The 16,149-nt window shown below is 42.8% G+C and overlaps 1 protein-coding gene across 7 annotated transcripts in view; it reads right to left on the reverse strand.

Annotated features, from left to right (window-relative positions):
- Positions 1 to 16,149, reverse strand: part of ENOX1 (ecto-NOX disulfide-thiol exchanger 1) — a 512,511-nt gene that overhangs the window by 53,638 nt on the left and 442,724 nt on the right. For all 7 annotated transcript variants that reach the window (XM_032496083.1, XM_032496086.1, XM_032496080.1 and 4 more), the window contains one exon: positions 3,693 to 3,800. In XM_032496083.1, the coding sequence (XP_032351974.1) occupies positions 3,693 to 3,800 (108 nt within the window). The remainder of the gene's footprint in view (positions 1 to 3,692; positions 3,801 to 16,149) is intronic.

Raw genomic sequence — 16,149 nt, forward strand, 5'->3', positions numbered from 1 at the left:
ACGATTATTCATGAATGATGCATTTTCGCTGGTTTTAACATGCCACGGTGATACTGTACGCGGCCTCCTTGAGAACCTATTTGAATGACTGACGTGGCTTCTGGAGGCCTAAGACAAGATGATTTGATGTTTGGGTTGGGGGAGGAAGAATTGGGAAAACATCTCTTGGGTCACTGAGGCATCAGAAGAAAAGCTATTTCTCAAGTGAGATTTTTAACAGTGAACTTTTGAAAATGCCTCTCTCTCCCCTCTCTCTCAGAAGGCTTAGGAAGTAATCAGTTACTGTGGAGATTTCTGGAAACCTTTAATTGGCATTTTATCCTAGGCTGACTCAAAGCAGACACATGGAGACAGAGAACAAGGGCAGAGGTGAGCAGGCCTCGCACCTGTTGGCTGGGACTTCCTCCTGGCTTGTTGTACTGAGGAAGCAGCATCTCCTGCATCCTCTTTTTTATGCCTAAAATAAAGTATTCGTGGTGGGATATAAATACTTAAAGTTTGAAAGAAAATAAATGCACGCACACCACCAATGTGTTTGACTCAAATGTTGGTGCTTCTGGGCTATTTGTATGTGTTAAAAATGAAAGCTTCTTTGGTTTTTGTAAAAATCTCAGACTCTCAGCAAGAGAGCCATACACTCTCTGCTCCAAGAGAGAGGCTTTGCCAAAGGAAGGAGCTGAGTATGGGGCAGCCGGTGGTAGGACCAGTGGAGTAGATGATGGCTCACTTCCATATCATCCCACCTGAGAAAGAAAAGTCCTGCCCAGTGTTCCTCAGGGCTCCTTCACCGATGTTCCCACGCATAGCAAAGGGCAGGGAGCATGGGCAGTGTGTGACCGACACGGGGAGAAAAAGTGCCCCACTGTGAGAGGAGGACTGTCCATCATTAGAAGGCACAAAGGGACTTAAAAAACCCTCTCTGCTTTCCTGTCTTAAGGTTTTCTTATCCTACGTGTTCCTCATCTTCTTCCTCTTCATCAACCCTCTCCACTCATTCCGCCTTGTAACTTGCGCTTCTGGGAGCTGAGAGCAGGGTTAGCTCAGAAGAAGGTTTTGTTATTTCTCAGCAGACACACGGGACTATGTCCATTTCAAAGCTTCACATATTTCCAGCACAGATATGCCCATCACTCTCCTCCCGTTTCAGTAAATTCCATCATCCTGCCCTATGTTGTCCTCTCACTCTGCCCCGGCTTTTCAGGCCACCCACTTGTCTTGACTCACTCCCTGCTCTCGTGCACCAGATCCACACAGGCCCCTCCTCCCCTGACGGCCGAGGCTGCAGGCCGGCCGCCCCCCCCCCCCCACCCCGTTCTCTCCTGGGCTGCTCCTCTCCTCCATGTGGACGGGCTGGCATCTTGCCTGACAATTCCTGGGCTTGTGACACAGACTTCAGGTGTGGGAAGCTTCCACCACCTTCGTGAAGGAGATGAAAGGCAGGAGGCAGCGGGGCCTGGTGAGGCTGCATCTTAGCAAACAGAGAGCTTAGGGAATGAGCCCGCCTTCCCTGGGCTGGGGGCTGCCACTGGTAAGGCTCTGCCTCGTACAACCTGTTCCTTCTTTTCAGGATTCCCATCAAGGGGCTGTCACTTTAAAGAGCAAAATTCCAAGTTCAGGGTGTGTGTGTGTGTATGTCTGTGTGTGTGTATCTATGTAATAGTAAGACTTTAGGCCCAACCAGATCTCCAGGAGTGACGCCGTTTGCTCAGGCCTTACCTGTGCAGCCACTGAAAAGGTGTTTATACATACAGTTACTCTACACAAGTTCAAAGAAAGCTGTGTAGGGCAATGCCCAGAAAGGCAGAGGTGTGCTTCTAAATGCATGTCTGTGTGGGCAGCAGCTACAGGCAGACAGAAGGAAACGAGTCCGCTGCCTGCGCATCTCTGCAAGGATGACAGGACCACCAGGTGAGGGGCTCTCAGGAAAACAGCCTGGTGGTGCCAACGGCACCCAAATGCATTTGGTTGCTGTGGGTCCTCTTAGATTAAAGTATTCTTGGCGCCCTTGCTTGAAAAAGAGCCATCTTCTCAATACAGCAGATTTTTGAAAAGGAAATGCTTCCTTTCCAGTTGTATTTCCCAGGTCTTTAGTGATTTTAGTTGTTCTGAATCTTCTTTGTGGTCCTCATTTATCTTTTACTTTTTTTTAAGTAACAGAGAGTGAAGTGTGATGCGTTTCCAAAGCCTGCTGCAGAATGCAGCAATGCATTCTACAAAATTTAGCATCTGTTTTTATGACTGGGGTTTGGACTTCAAATCAAAATAAAGGATTAGAGTCATTTATGGAGAGAAATTCACCCCTCCTCATCCCAGTAAATCAAGGAGGCAGAGAGAGACAACATAAAACAACAAAGCTCGGAGCTACGTCTGTCTGATCAGGAGCAAATGTGGACCAAACCAGCTCCACTTTGCTGAAAACCTTTTAATAACATAAAGAAGAAAGAACAGTGACTTCAGGTCTCTTGGATAGTAGGTCATTGTGAATCTAGCCATTAGATTTTTTAGTTCAATCTAATGTATCCACAATCAGACAGATTCAGCCTCAGGCTAAGTTACTAAATCTATCTTAATCATATAAAGATAATGATTAGTTTTAGAAAGGATTTTTCCTCCAAAGCTATAAAAAGCTTATAAACTATCCAACATATTCACTTTTCAAACTATCTTTTCAGCAAACTATCTTCATTTTCCCCTCACAAATCACTCGTACTTTCAGGGGAAAGTAACTAGAAAGATACTTCCCTGATCTCAAACCATTAAAAAGTTACAACTACTTGAAAAGTGACTGATTCACAGCTGACTCGGGTCATACTCTACCAACTTCATACTTTTTTAAAAGCATCACTTCTGAAATTATTTGTGTTGTACAAAGAACCTTCTCATATACTACTGTGGGTAAAAATTAAAATAAAATAAAATAACCTAAATTTGATTACCCCCAGAGGGTTGGGGCTACTGTATGTGATTTTTTTCCCCTTTCCATATACCATTCATTACAATGTGGGCAGCATGCGAAGGCCAGAGAGAAAAAGGCATTTCAAGCCCTCCCCCAGCTTCTCCCATGTAGATATTGGGCTTAGATTTCACTCAGTTGCAAAGCGATCCGTCTTACCTGCTGTAAGACAATACTTTCAAATCCACTTATCAATGTCAGGCCACGCTTTAGCATCAAAGAAAGCCAGGATGAAACAATCAGACTTCACAAACTTCATATAAAAGGCTTATTGCTCACCCTGGTTCGATAAGTGCCCTGATGCAGAGGGAAGATATATATATATATTTTTAATGTGGCGATGAATCAGCCCTTCTTATTCAGATGTCTGCAGGAGGACCGTGGGTTATGCTAAACTCATTTTCCTCACTATTAGACTTAAGAGGAAACTAGCTGCTTGCTTTGAAATATATCTGCATTGCCAGTGTTTTGAAACTTTATCAAAATTCATTGGTCTCCTACAAGAAACTTTCATACGTCGCTAGTGGGCTTGGGTGGTCTAAAGGGGCACGAGAGTGAGAACAGAGATGCGGGAAATGAGATTATAAATTCCACGGGGCCACGCTGCCAGGAGGCTGCGAGGGGACAGGCTAATGACACCGCAGATTAATCTCAGCAGCTGGCGCGTGCGTCAAACACGGGGGAGGCGCGGGTCAGTGTCTGAGCCCACTCGCGAGCCAGAGCCACCGCACTCACTTACCTGTTCCTGGAGGACCTTCAGTAACGCCTGTGTGTGTGACTGCTCCTCCTTTGCTTGCTCCAGTTCTGACTTCTTGTTGTTTAACTCTTCCTGGATGGTCAGCAATTGCTATGAAATGAAAGGATATTTAGGATAAGTAGGACCGAAGGTCAATGGAATGTTGTAAGATATTCAAAACCTCCATTCCAAAACACGAGGAAATGACCAGTACACGTTTTCAAGCTTAGTCCAGACTTCAGGGGACTTTTTAAAATGTGCGTTTCACCCCCTACTTTAGTGTAACAAGTATTGTACTTAAGGCCTTATTAGGCTGTCTGTGATTTGAGGCACAATTGTTATTTCAGTATTTGTGATGGCACTTTTATATTCCTATATACAAAGGTGTATTTGTAAAAAGTTCTACAATAGTCACATCAACAAGAGAAAGGACAAAAACCACATGATCATCTCAACCGATGCAGAAAAAGCATTTGATAAAACTCAACACCCATTTATGATAAAAACTCTCGCCAAAGTGGGTATAGAGGGAACATATCTCAACATCATAAAAGCTATATATGACAAACCTACAGCCAGCATAGTACTCAATGGTGAAAAACTCAAAAGCTTCCCACTAAAATCTGGGACAAGACAAGGCTGCCCACTATCACCACTCCTATTCAACATAGTCCTGGAAGTCCTAGCCACAGCAGTCAGGCAAGAGAAAGAAATAAAAGGGATCCAAATTGGAAAAGAAGAGGTAAAAGTGTCACTATATGCAGATGACATGATACTATATATAGAAAACCCTAAAAGGTCCACACAAAAACTATTAGAAATAATCGAAGAATTCAGCAAGGTAGCAGGTTACAAGATTAATGTTCAAAAATCAGTTACATTTCTTTACACTGATGATGAATCAACAGAAAAAGAAAGTGAAGAAATAATCCCCTTTAAAATAGCACCCAAAGTAATAAAATACCAGGAGTAAATCTAACCAAGGAGGTGAAAGACTCGTACATGGAAAACTATAAACCACTGATGAAGGAAATTAAAGAAGACTTAAAAAAATGGGAAGATACCCCATGATCCTGGATTGGAAGAATCAACATTGTTAAAATGGTCATACTGCCGAAGGCAATCTACAGATTTAATGCAATTCCTATCAAATTACCCAGGACATATTTCACAGAACTAGAACAAATCATAATAAAATTTATACGGAACCACGAAAAGACCTAGAATTGCCAAAGCATTATAGAAGAAAAAGAAAGAGGTTGGAGGAATAACTCTCCCAGACTTCAGACAATACTACAGAGCTACAGTCATCAAGACAGCATGGTATTGGTACAAAAACAGACATGTGGACCAATGGAACAGGACAGAGAGCCCAGAAATGAACCCACAAACTTTTGGTCAACTAATCTTAGACAAAGGAGGCAAGAACATACAATGGAATAAAGACAGTCTCTTCAGCATATGGTGTTGGGAAAACTGGATAGCAGCATGTAAATCAATGAAGCTAGAATATTCCCTCACACCATACACAAAAATAAACTCAAAATGGATCAAAGACTTAAATATAAGACAAGATACAATAAACCTCCTAGAAGAAAATGTAGGCAAAACATTATCTGACATACATCTCAAAAATGCTCTCCTAGGGCAGTCTACCCAAGCAATAGAAATAAAAGCAAGAATAAACAAATGGGACCTAATTAAACTTACAAGCTTCTGCACAGCAAAGGAAACCATAAGTAAAATAAAATGACAACCTACGGAATGGGAGAAAATTTTTGCAAATGAAACCAACGAAGGCTTGATCTCTAGAATATATAAGCAGCTCACACAACTTATTAAGAAAAACCAAACAACCCAATCCAAAAATGGGCAGAAGACCTAAACAAGCAATTCTCCAAGGAAGAAATATAAATGATCAATAGGCACATGAAAAAATGCTCAGTATCACTAATTATCAGAGAAATGCAAATCAAAACTACAATGAGGTATCACCTCACACCAGTCAGAATGGCCATCATTCAAACGTCCACAAATGACAAATGCCTGGAGAGGCTGTGGAGAAAAGGGAACCCTCCTACACTGCTGGTGGGAATGCAGTTTGGTGCAGCCACTGTGGAAAACAGTATGGAGATTCCTCAAAAGACTAGGAATAGACATACCGTATGATTCAGGAATCCCACTCCTGGGCTTGTATCCAGAAGGAACCCTACTTCAAAGTGACACCTGCACCCCAATGTTCATAAAAGCACTATTTACAATAGCCAAGACATGGAAACAGCCTAAATGTCCATCAACAGATGACTGGATAAAGAAGAAGTGGTATATTTATACAATGGAATACTATACAGCCATAAAAACTAACAACATAACACCATTTGCAGCAACATGGATGTTACTGGAAAATGTCATTCTAAGTGAAGTAAGCCAGAAAGAGAAAGAAAAATACCATATGAGATTGCTCATATGCGAATCTAAAAAATAAAAACAAATAAACCCCATAAATACAAAACAGAAACAGACTCATAGACATAGAATACAAACTTGTGGCTGCCCAGGGGATGGGGGGGGGTGGGAAGGGACTTGGATTTCAAAATGTAGAATAGATAAACAAGATTGCACTGTGTAGCACAGGGAAATATATACAGGATCTTATGGTGGCTCACAGCGAAAGAGAATGTGACAATGAATGTATGTATGTTCATGTATAACTGAAAAATTGTGCTCTACACTGGAATTTGACACAACATTGTAATATGACTATAACTCAATAAAAAAAAGATGTACAATAGTGCTGAGAAACTAAAACATATTGGTAAGTGAAGACATTAAATAATAAAAACATTTGAAATAATTAGTCAGCTTGTCTGAGGTCACATCATTTTACATATGACACTAAAGCTAGCGTTACAGTAGGTCCGCGGAGCTACTTCACCGGGAAGCTGGGACCACAAAAGATCCATTTTATTTTCTCTGTTATGACTGGTGATGTTTTATTAGATCAGCAGGACTGAAGTCCAAACTGCAATCAATGTATCAGCCGAGAAAACTGCTGATATAAGCTGTCAGAACACTAAGCTCTGGCCTCCACTGCTATTTTTAAGCTGGGACACTGAAGGGATTTCTGGAAGCCTTGAGCAATCCTCGCCCTACCAACTGTAACTCACGGGGAGGTTTACCCTGTCTGCCAGAAGCATGGCGCTGCCCAGCACTAACTCTGCGGAATGTGCTTATATGTTAATACAGCCACAGGCTGGAGAACACATTCAGCAGCTTCAGAACGGGCCCTGGAAACGGCTATGTCTGTTCAAAGCTTCTTGACGATAAAGGACTCGTTTGAAAAGACAGAAGTGCATTTCTTCTGCTCCCGCACGTACCAGGTGCCACACGGATGATGTGAAAATGTGAGTGTATTCCTGCCACCCGGGTAGCTGTCTCAGCTCCAGGGCTGCTGCGTCGGGGCCTGGACAAGCTGGCCGCAGGGCCGTCTGGCCAGCTCAGAACCACCACCAAGGCCCAACTAAACCCTCATGCTTAAACCCACCAGCTGGCAGGATTAAATTAAACCCTCAAAACCACTGGTTTGGGGGTATGTTGTGGGGTACAAAGTACTCAGAAAAATACACTGTGCTTCCCCTCGGGCTTGCTTGTCCGGTTCCCTCGTCTGGCACTGGATGCACATTTAAGAACCTACTTTGGTCCCAGAACATAAACAGTGATTTCCTGGCCGTTTTCTAAACACTCAGCGCCTCTTCTTTCACCACCTGCCCAAATCGTAATCACATACGAGGTGATGCGCGCATCCCACACCGGCTCCCTTAACGCTGTATGTGTTTCAATCGTGCACCAATTGATTAAAGTGCAGAAACCAGGGGGCCGATATTGTACTTTGGCACCGTGACAAGTACCTAAAATGACTGTTTCCAAACAGCGGGGAATGACCCTGTTCCTTTATTCTCATTCACGACCAGCCCCGGAAGAGTTCCGAGGGCATGTGGTGTTCTGACTTCGATGATGCCAAATGAATTTTTATGTCGTTACACAATTGCAAATCCCGTCCTTAAGCCTCCTTTAAAAATGAGCCAAATGAAGGGCAGGAAATTGTCTTCAAGTGTAGGTAGCTTATACTCATTTGCTGCAGCACTGGAAGGAGCAAAATTTAGGAACAGCGGATGTCCCGCAGAACGGGGCTGGCCACACGAACGAAAGTGCATCTGCACAACGGAACGTCACGCAGCCGTTAAAGGGGGAGTTGCACGAGTGTTTCTGGGCATGGGAGATGCTCACGATATACTGTTCTCCACACGAAAAGTTCAGGTTATGAAAAGGCTTTGTTGAATTTTGCAAAATAGTCATAGAAAAGGATTTGGATGCTGTCTCTGGGTGAGTGGGTTTCCGGATCTTTCTGCTAGTTCTGTTTGTAATTTTCTGGTATGTCTATAAGGAGCATACACTGCTTTAGAAACAAGAGAGAAAAAAACAAATGAACTTAATTAAGGTTGGGGAAGGGACAAAGAAAGGAATACTACTACTTGGACACAATTCTCAGCTGTTATTACCAACACTGTGAATAAATCAGAGGGGAAATGAGAACTCCAGTGAGTCTGCCATTTCAACTACACATTTACAACACTTCTTCATGCTGCTGCAACACACACGCACACCCCCTTCCCATGACTTTGCTTCCCATTTAAGCCTCCATCCTATCTCATTCTTCCTTGGAATCACACTTTTTGAAGTTTATTTAATTCACCACCTGCCCATATCATAATCATATACAAGGTAATACACACATCCCACACCAGGCTCCCTTAACAACACTTTACGTGATTTTTTTTTTTTAATTTAAAAAGTGTAATTCCAAGGAATCGTCCCCACCACCTTCTCTTCTCATGAGTAGGCAACCACCTTCAGTGATTTCTATCTTTCGTATTTGAATGTGTTTTCCCAAAACATATATTGTTATTTTGCGAGTACGCATTTGTAGGTAAGTGATAGTGTCATATTTCTTGTTTACTATGCTTTTCTTTTTTATTGAACTATAGTCGATTTACAATGTTGTGTTAATTTCTGGTGTACAGCATAGTGATTCATATATATATATATATTCCTTTTCATATTCTTTTTCCATATAGGCCATTACATTGAATATAGTTTCCCTGTGCTGTACAGTAGCACCTTGTTGCTTATCTATTTTATGTATAGTAGTTAGTATCTAGAAATCGCGAACTCCCTGTTTATCCCTCCCCACTCCCTTTCCCCACTGGTAACCATAAGTTTTCTATGTCTGGGAGTCTGTCTCTGTTTTGTAAATGAGTTCATGTCTTGTTTACTACGTTTTTACTAAGCATTGTGTTTTTAAGATCCATCCATGTTAATACGTGTATCTGTACCTAACTATTGCTTCTGGTGGCTGCATAATATTTTATGGGGTGTGTCCACGCAACTATTCCACTCTCCCAGTGAAGGTCACTCAGATCACCTCTGTTTCTCCTCGCTCTGTACAAGCCTGCAGTGGAACACGCTGGTGCATGGTCCCTTATGGACCTCTGGGAGAATTTCCCTGGCATGTGTCCAGCAGAACTGCTGGTTCACAGGGCATGCCTAAGGAGTTCATTGCCAAAGTAGGTTGTACCAGTCTACTCGCTCACCATTGGTATATGAGTTACCATGTCCACACCCACACTAACAATTTGCATTATCCAGCCTTCTAACACTTCAGTCTAATAATATCAAGATTCATCTTTTAAAAGTCTGACTCCCTGTGACTTTAAACATCTCATCATATGTTCACCAGCTATTGAGCTTTATTGATGCTTCTTAAAAGAGTAGTCCAGGGTAATGGTTCTTAAATCTGGGGAGCTTTGCAAAAATACTGATTCCTGGGCCCCACAGAAGACCAGTTAACTCAGAATATCTTGGGGATGGACCCAGGCAGAGACATCTTTAAAAAAAAAAACCTTCACAGATAATTCTAATGTGCAACTGGAGATGAAAACCACTGGCTCCTTAAATGCTTATTGAATCCTCAACCCGCTACAATGTAACTTTCATCCAGACTCAGATTGTTCTCACTAAAGTCACCAATGCTGTTCTAATTTTCTAATTGCCAGCGAGGATGCCAGGTGCCGCTTTTCTCAGTACCTGCTCTCTCTGCAGGTGATCCTGCCCACACTGGGGCTTCAGCAACATGGCTCACGCACTGGTGCTTTACAAGGCTGACTTTAGAGCCTCCGCCTCTCCTGTTACGCCCTGGACACTTCACTTAGTCTATTTCAAACTGTGCCTCCTGTGACCCCTCCCCTCACACCCCTCCTGCTAGTCCCCTGGTATCCAGAGTTAAAACGTTGAAGTCCACGTGGCCATTTCATCACCCTCACAACCTCTCTGCCTGTTCCTGGGCCTTCTCTTCATCCATCTTCACTGTCACAGTTAAGATGACCATCTCCCTCTTCTGGATCTGCCTGTTTCCCCATCATTCACCCTACACTCCTGAGAAAATGGACCACCTAAGAATTAAAGTGCTCCCATGCTTAAAAAACGCCACTGATTACCCCAGCTCAACTGGATAAAATCCAAACCATGGGCCAGCTCGTCCTTCCCCAGACATGCCAGGTCCTTGCATGACTATGAAAAGCTCACTACGCAGAAGTCTGCCTGGCAGATTCTGACTCATCTTGAAAGCCAACTTAAAGAATGCTTTTGGGCCAACATCAACCCATATGATGACCTTACACAACAGAAAAGAGCTCCAGCCTCTAGGTGGGCGGGACCCCTCGCTAGAGCACGTGGTTGGGCAGTGGAGTGGGGACTTGGTTTCATGCCCATCCCATCTGGCCTGGTGCCCTTGTCCAGGGAAAAACCTGCACAATTATGTGCAGTAGTCTTGTGTTCTTGCCCAATAAAGAGCTCCTCCAATCAGCCAGGCAAAGTTAGAGGCTCTAACTTCCAACTTCCCAAAGCACTTTCATATGATACACTGCATTTCACAGAAAGCTCCCCGACCAGACTATATCCACCAATGGCAGGGTCAATAATTGGGTTACCTCCAACACACAGTAGGTGCTGAGTGAATGAATGAATGAGTGAGGAGATGAACGAATGCTTGCTCTAGTTTCCCCAGTTCTATGGGATTAAGCCTTGATCTAGCAAAAACAAACAAAACAAACCAAAACAAAACAAAACCAAACAAAAAAACCACACACACACAGACAAAAATCAAAATGTGCACAATAACAAAAATTACCTGTGGCTCCGTGACTGGGTAATTTATCGTTCTACACATATAGATGGATGAGACCTTCAGAGGGAAGTGGCATTCCATTTAAGACATTTTGATTCATTACTCTGAAAGCTCCAGGTACCACCCCTCATCTATAGAGGAATATTTCTTAAGAGTCTAAGGAAATCCAATCAGTAAATTTATAAGTTCCACCAGGAAAACAAACAGATCAACCAAAACTACCACTAGAGGAAAACCAAAATCAACACCCCCCCAGACTATTTTCTGCATTCTTTCAAATTAGTTCTTTCTTTTGTTAACCAAATATAAACTCATGAATCTAATATTTATGTCTTCAAAATAGTGGTGATTCAAAACTGCTATTCTTCACTCGACTAGACGGCCTATAAAAACAACGAGATAGTCTGCAAGTAGATAATTTTAAGTCAGCCTTTCTGGTCTTTTTTCCCTTGAAATTTATGAGACTGTATAATAGTCTTTCCAGTTTGAATGTTTAAGCACCAAAGTGCCTCAATTACAGAAGTTCACAGGCAGCTAGAATGTAATCAGAAGTCTCTCGGCTGGCTCGGCTGACTGCAGCATAATTTTAATTTAACATTGGAGGGTATGGCATTAAACAGATGCACGATTCCATTTTTTGGTGGTTACAAGTGAGTGAGTGTGTTCCAATTAGACAATTATCCATATGCCAATCACGGGCAAACACTCTGGCGGATAATAACAGGTAAATAAATGCCGTACCTGACACATCTTGATATTTCCAGGCCACTGATTTAATAGGATCATTTGTAAATGCTCTTTGGGGAGGCAGACTTCAGTGTGTAATGGGTCTTTCTCTCTCTGATGAATTCAAAGAGCATCACAAATGTTATTCGGAGCCCCGGAATAAGTGAGGTCACATTTCCATTTTTACAGATGGGCGAATCACAGGCACCCAGAGGTTAAGTCACGTACCCAAGGCCACACTGTCTGGGAAGGACCTACCACCGGCACAACTCAGTTTTCCTGCTTCAGACTGTGGTTTCTGCCCTGGCAACCACACTGCCCTGTCAATTGGAAATGGAAATCAGGACCTGCCAGACTTACCACGTCTAGACTTCCACCTTGGCATTCACCATTTCCACTTAAGAGCGAGGCTGCTGGAGACATGCTTTTGTGTATCCTTCCGTGAGTGCTGTGGTGAATTCAACTTTCCTTTAAAAACTGTAACCCCTTCTTTCTTCTTTTCCCTTAAATTTTATAATTTGGTTACTAAGGTGAAGTTTTTATGTAGCTAATAGATCGTATCAGGTTAGATTCCATGAAAGTCACAGACTACAGCACAAATTGTCTGTATGAAGTACACGGGCAAGGTCTCATTATAAGCTGACACAGAATTGTGATACTTCAGGAATCTTTGGCAGGACGGGTGGGCAGCTAGGGGACAGAGGTGGCGGCTGACATGAAATTGAGAGGATCTCTGAACGGAACACTGATTTTGTGTCTTTCACGGTGGTGGAGGAGTGCTCTTTTTAAATTTATAGTCGTGGCGGGTCAGGTTAATTTGTGCCACTGGGTAGATGTATACACATAGTGACAAACACACACACACACACACACACACACACAATTTCCTCCCTTTCCCTCTTACCCTCATTTTAGGATTTCCCCAGTGACTGGCTCTGTGTCTAGTTCTTTTAAAACAATCCAGTAGTATTCAATCAATCAATCGTTCATTCATTCTTTCAGTCATCCCTTATCTACTAAGTACACAGTGCGGGGCTGGATGAGACAGAGAACAGGGAGGAAACAGACACTAAGTAGCATGTCCTTGAGACGCTGGGTCACCAGGATGCTAATACAGACACTAAAATGTACTTAGGGTACACAAAACACTCCAAATAATGGCTACAACCAGTGTGGCTTCCCTAGGAGATTTGGGGGGGGGGTCAATTAAGGTGTTAGGAGAACATGGGCTCAGGGGATCCGTTTTGAATCAGAACTTGTTCTACTTATCAGAAATGAGCCACTAAAAATTGATGCTTCAAGCCTGGAAATATTTGAACCCACAGAGTGTCACCAGTGTAATATATTTTTGCTCTTTTGATTCAGTTTTAATAAATGTTATTCTGTCTCCATAACTTTGCTATAAACTCAATGTCCTCCTCAGTGGGATATGCCTTTAAGGCCAGGAGAGTATCACCTAAAGAAATAAGGTCCACTGACTTCCAAAGAGAGTTTTCCACCAAAGGCCAGGGTGGATGTGAATGTGTCTGGAAGGACCAGTCCAGCAGTCATTTTCATGTCTAGCCTGTGTGGCGACACCTTGAGCATCCAGCATCACCACATCTGCACAACTCGTCTCCAGCTTGAATTCTCTGTGTATTTCAGCCTGTGATCTGAACCCCACCCGAGGCCAGCCCTACCAGATCCTTGTCATCTTGTCCTTCTACAAGGTGAGAGGTGACACATCCATTAATGTGTCACTGCTTCTGCTGCTTTCTCCCCGGTGCTGTCGGGACCTTCTGCCCCCTCAGTCCTGTTTTGGTTCTACGGGCTTCAGAACCCTTAGGAAAGTGAGCCCTAGGTCCTGCTGCTGAAGTCTACCTGCACCTCCTTTACATCTAACACTGAATCCCAAGCCAATCCCTGATTGTTGGGGAAAGTCTGAGATGTAAAAAAATCAAGTCCACATTATTGCAACCTAAGGGCAAGGCTTTGCCTAAAAGCAAACACATCTCACAGTATTTCTGACAAAGGAGAGAAACCAGCTCAGGGGAAGGACAGTCATTTACCACCTGGTACCTACAATGTTCACTTTTTCCCTTGGGGAAGAAAAAAAAGATGGAATTGAACTAGTCTGAATTTTCTTGTCACACGAGGTGGTAAGACTACTCAAAATTTATTCTCGTTTAAAATGTCATCTGCTTCCACCTGCAGATGAAACGGCACTTCAATTTACGGCAAGGTCTGAGAATAACCAAGCCTGTGACCTGGTTTGTCAACCCTGGTGCCTCTCTCTCTGCCTCCAGCTCGGTGACCCCTGGGGGAGAGACATCTCTCGGAGAGAACCCCACCATTCAGATGACTGATAACAGGAACACTGGATCACAGAAATGAAATTGTGCTCGGAGGCTAATATCCTATTACACCAGGCTATACATATTTAATTCCTTGGGTCTTTCCTCGTAAATCAATTCCTTCAGGCCCTTAATCTCGTCAATATCTTTTCTGATATTGGATTTTAAATGCCATTCTCGTTGCTAGGAAGAAAGGCAATCTCTCGCTCCTGATCCAACCAGGCTTCATTTACAGCCGAGACGCGCCTGGAGCCTGGCCCTGTTCCCTGACCCCGCTGCTAAGATCCTAATGTCGGTCACAGCCGGACCTGCCCAAGTGCAGGTCTGGCCAGCTTGCCCTCTGAGAGGTCAAGACCACGAACCCTGGGGTTATACCATCAGTACCCTGGGAGCCTGGGACAGCTCCGGGAGACTGGTGAGAAAGCAGAAGTAAGTGTTTTCGAGGGTTTGGATCCTCACAGGGGTGCCTGGGACAGGAGGGACGCCGCCACCCACCCAGGGCAGTGTCCTCTGGCAAGGATACCCTTCTCTGAACGTATGAGCAAGGGCTTGACCGAGGACACCCACCATGTGCATCATCAGAACAAGATCTCACAAGATGAAGGGAGGGCATGAGCTGTGGATGCTCTAGAGGAGAAGGGCACAACCCCGGAGAGCAAGGGTTTGGAGCTGGAAGTTTCCAGGTTCCCTGGGACTGGCCCTTAACACTGGGATTTCCCCAGCTGCAGGGAAAGGCAAAAATCCATGAATTCTGTGAACTATGCAAAATTTCCAAAGGGAAGCAGGAGCAATAAATCTAAGACTTCAAGAGTGACCAATGGTTGGGAAACACAACGTAGGTGGCCACTGAGATGGGGATTTGGGGGCCTAAGCCTGCAGGCAATGGGCTGGGGGTACCAAGGGCAGGACTCTGGGAGCTGTTGGTCTTGGCGCAGGAAATAAGCAGGTGCAACTGCACAAAACTCAACAGTAATAAAACTAACAAAAGGTCCATACGTTTATTATCAGCGTGTACCAGTGCTTCTGACAAAATCAGTGATAAAAGATTCCTTCCTGATAAAAATCCTTTGTTGATCTAAAACCTAAACACCTGCTGTCATTACTGCCAAGCTTCTATATACAGGGGGAGGATATAGCTCAGTGGTAGAGTGTGTGCTTAGCACACATGACATCCTGGGTTCAATTCCAGGTACCTCCACTAAAATAAATAAACCTAACCACACCCCCCAAAATAAAAAAAAAATTAAAAATGAGATTCTACATACATGTGTAAGTTTCAAATGCGCATTTCATTTCTTACGCTTTAATAAACATATTCTCTGTAGAAAAGAATCTAGAAAATGTCAGTTTCATAATCTGCTCCCTCCCTGACCCCCATACGCTCATATAAGGACACAGCTATGCACGGTTTCTGGATTTAGAATCACTTGAGCTTGTTAGACACTGTGTCTCCAACCTCTGCCGCACTACGTGTATTCCTACATTTCTACAGTAGATTCAAAATAAACAATGACAGCACAGTTATTGCCAAGACTAAGAACCAGAACCGGACGACTTCAGTTCATGCCATGGGACCTCTTAAAGAATTACGTTTAAAATCTGAAACAGTGAGACGTGGTGAGAATAACTGTTTAAGTACAAACTTTAGTTCATACATTAAATGTTTTTACATAATTTCAGTATTTTAAAAGTTGAAATGAATTCTTTTACAATTGGCAATGGTTTGCCTTAAAACTAAAGGACGAACCCAAACTGAGATAAACTAATAAAATACCAACAAATTCAAATAAATTTGACTTTAGGAAAAAAAAAAACAAAAGGACAAAACCAAGAAAATGTTACACCATTGGTACAATTAGTAGTTGCCTAAATTGTACCTTTTGCACGTGGATTTGTTAAGATTCACATATTTACCAAACAATTTTTTACAACCTGTATTATATTAACTATAATCAAGTTCAAAAGTTCAAACTGTTAGGTGGATTTAAAAAAAAAACTATTTAATAGATAGTTGTGATTTTTTCCTTTCCTTGTACTATGTATTTATTTAGGAGTTTTACTGAGAGATTTTAATTTTAATTTATTTATTTATGTATTATTGAAGTGATTTACAATGTTGTGTTAGTTTCTGCTATATAGCACAGTGATTCAGTTATAC

The sequence above is a fragment of the Camelus ferus genome, chromosome 14 (genome assembly GCF_009834535.1).
Source record: "Camelus ferus isolate YT-003-E chromosome 14, BCGSAC_Cfer_1.0, whole genome shotgun sequence".
Lineage (NCBI taxonomy): Eukaryota > Metazoa > Chordata > Mammalia > Artiodactyla > Camelidae > Camelus > Camelus ferus.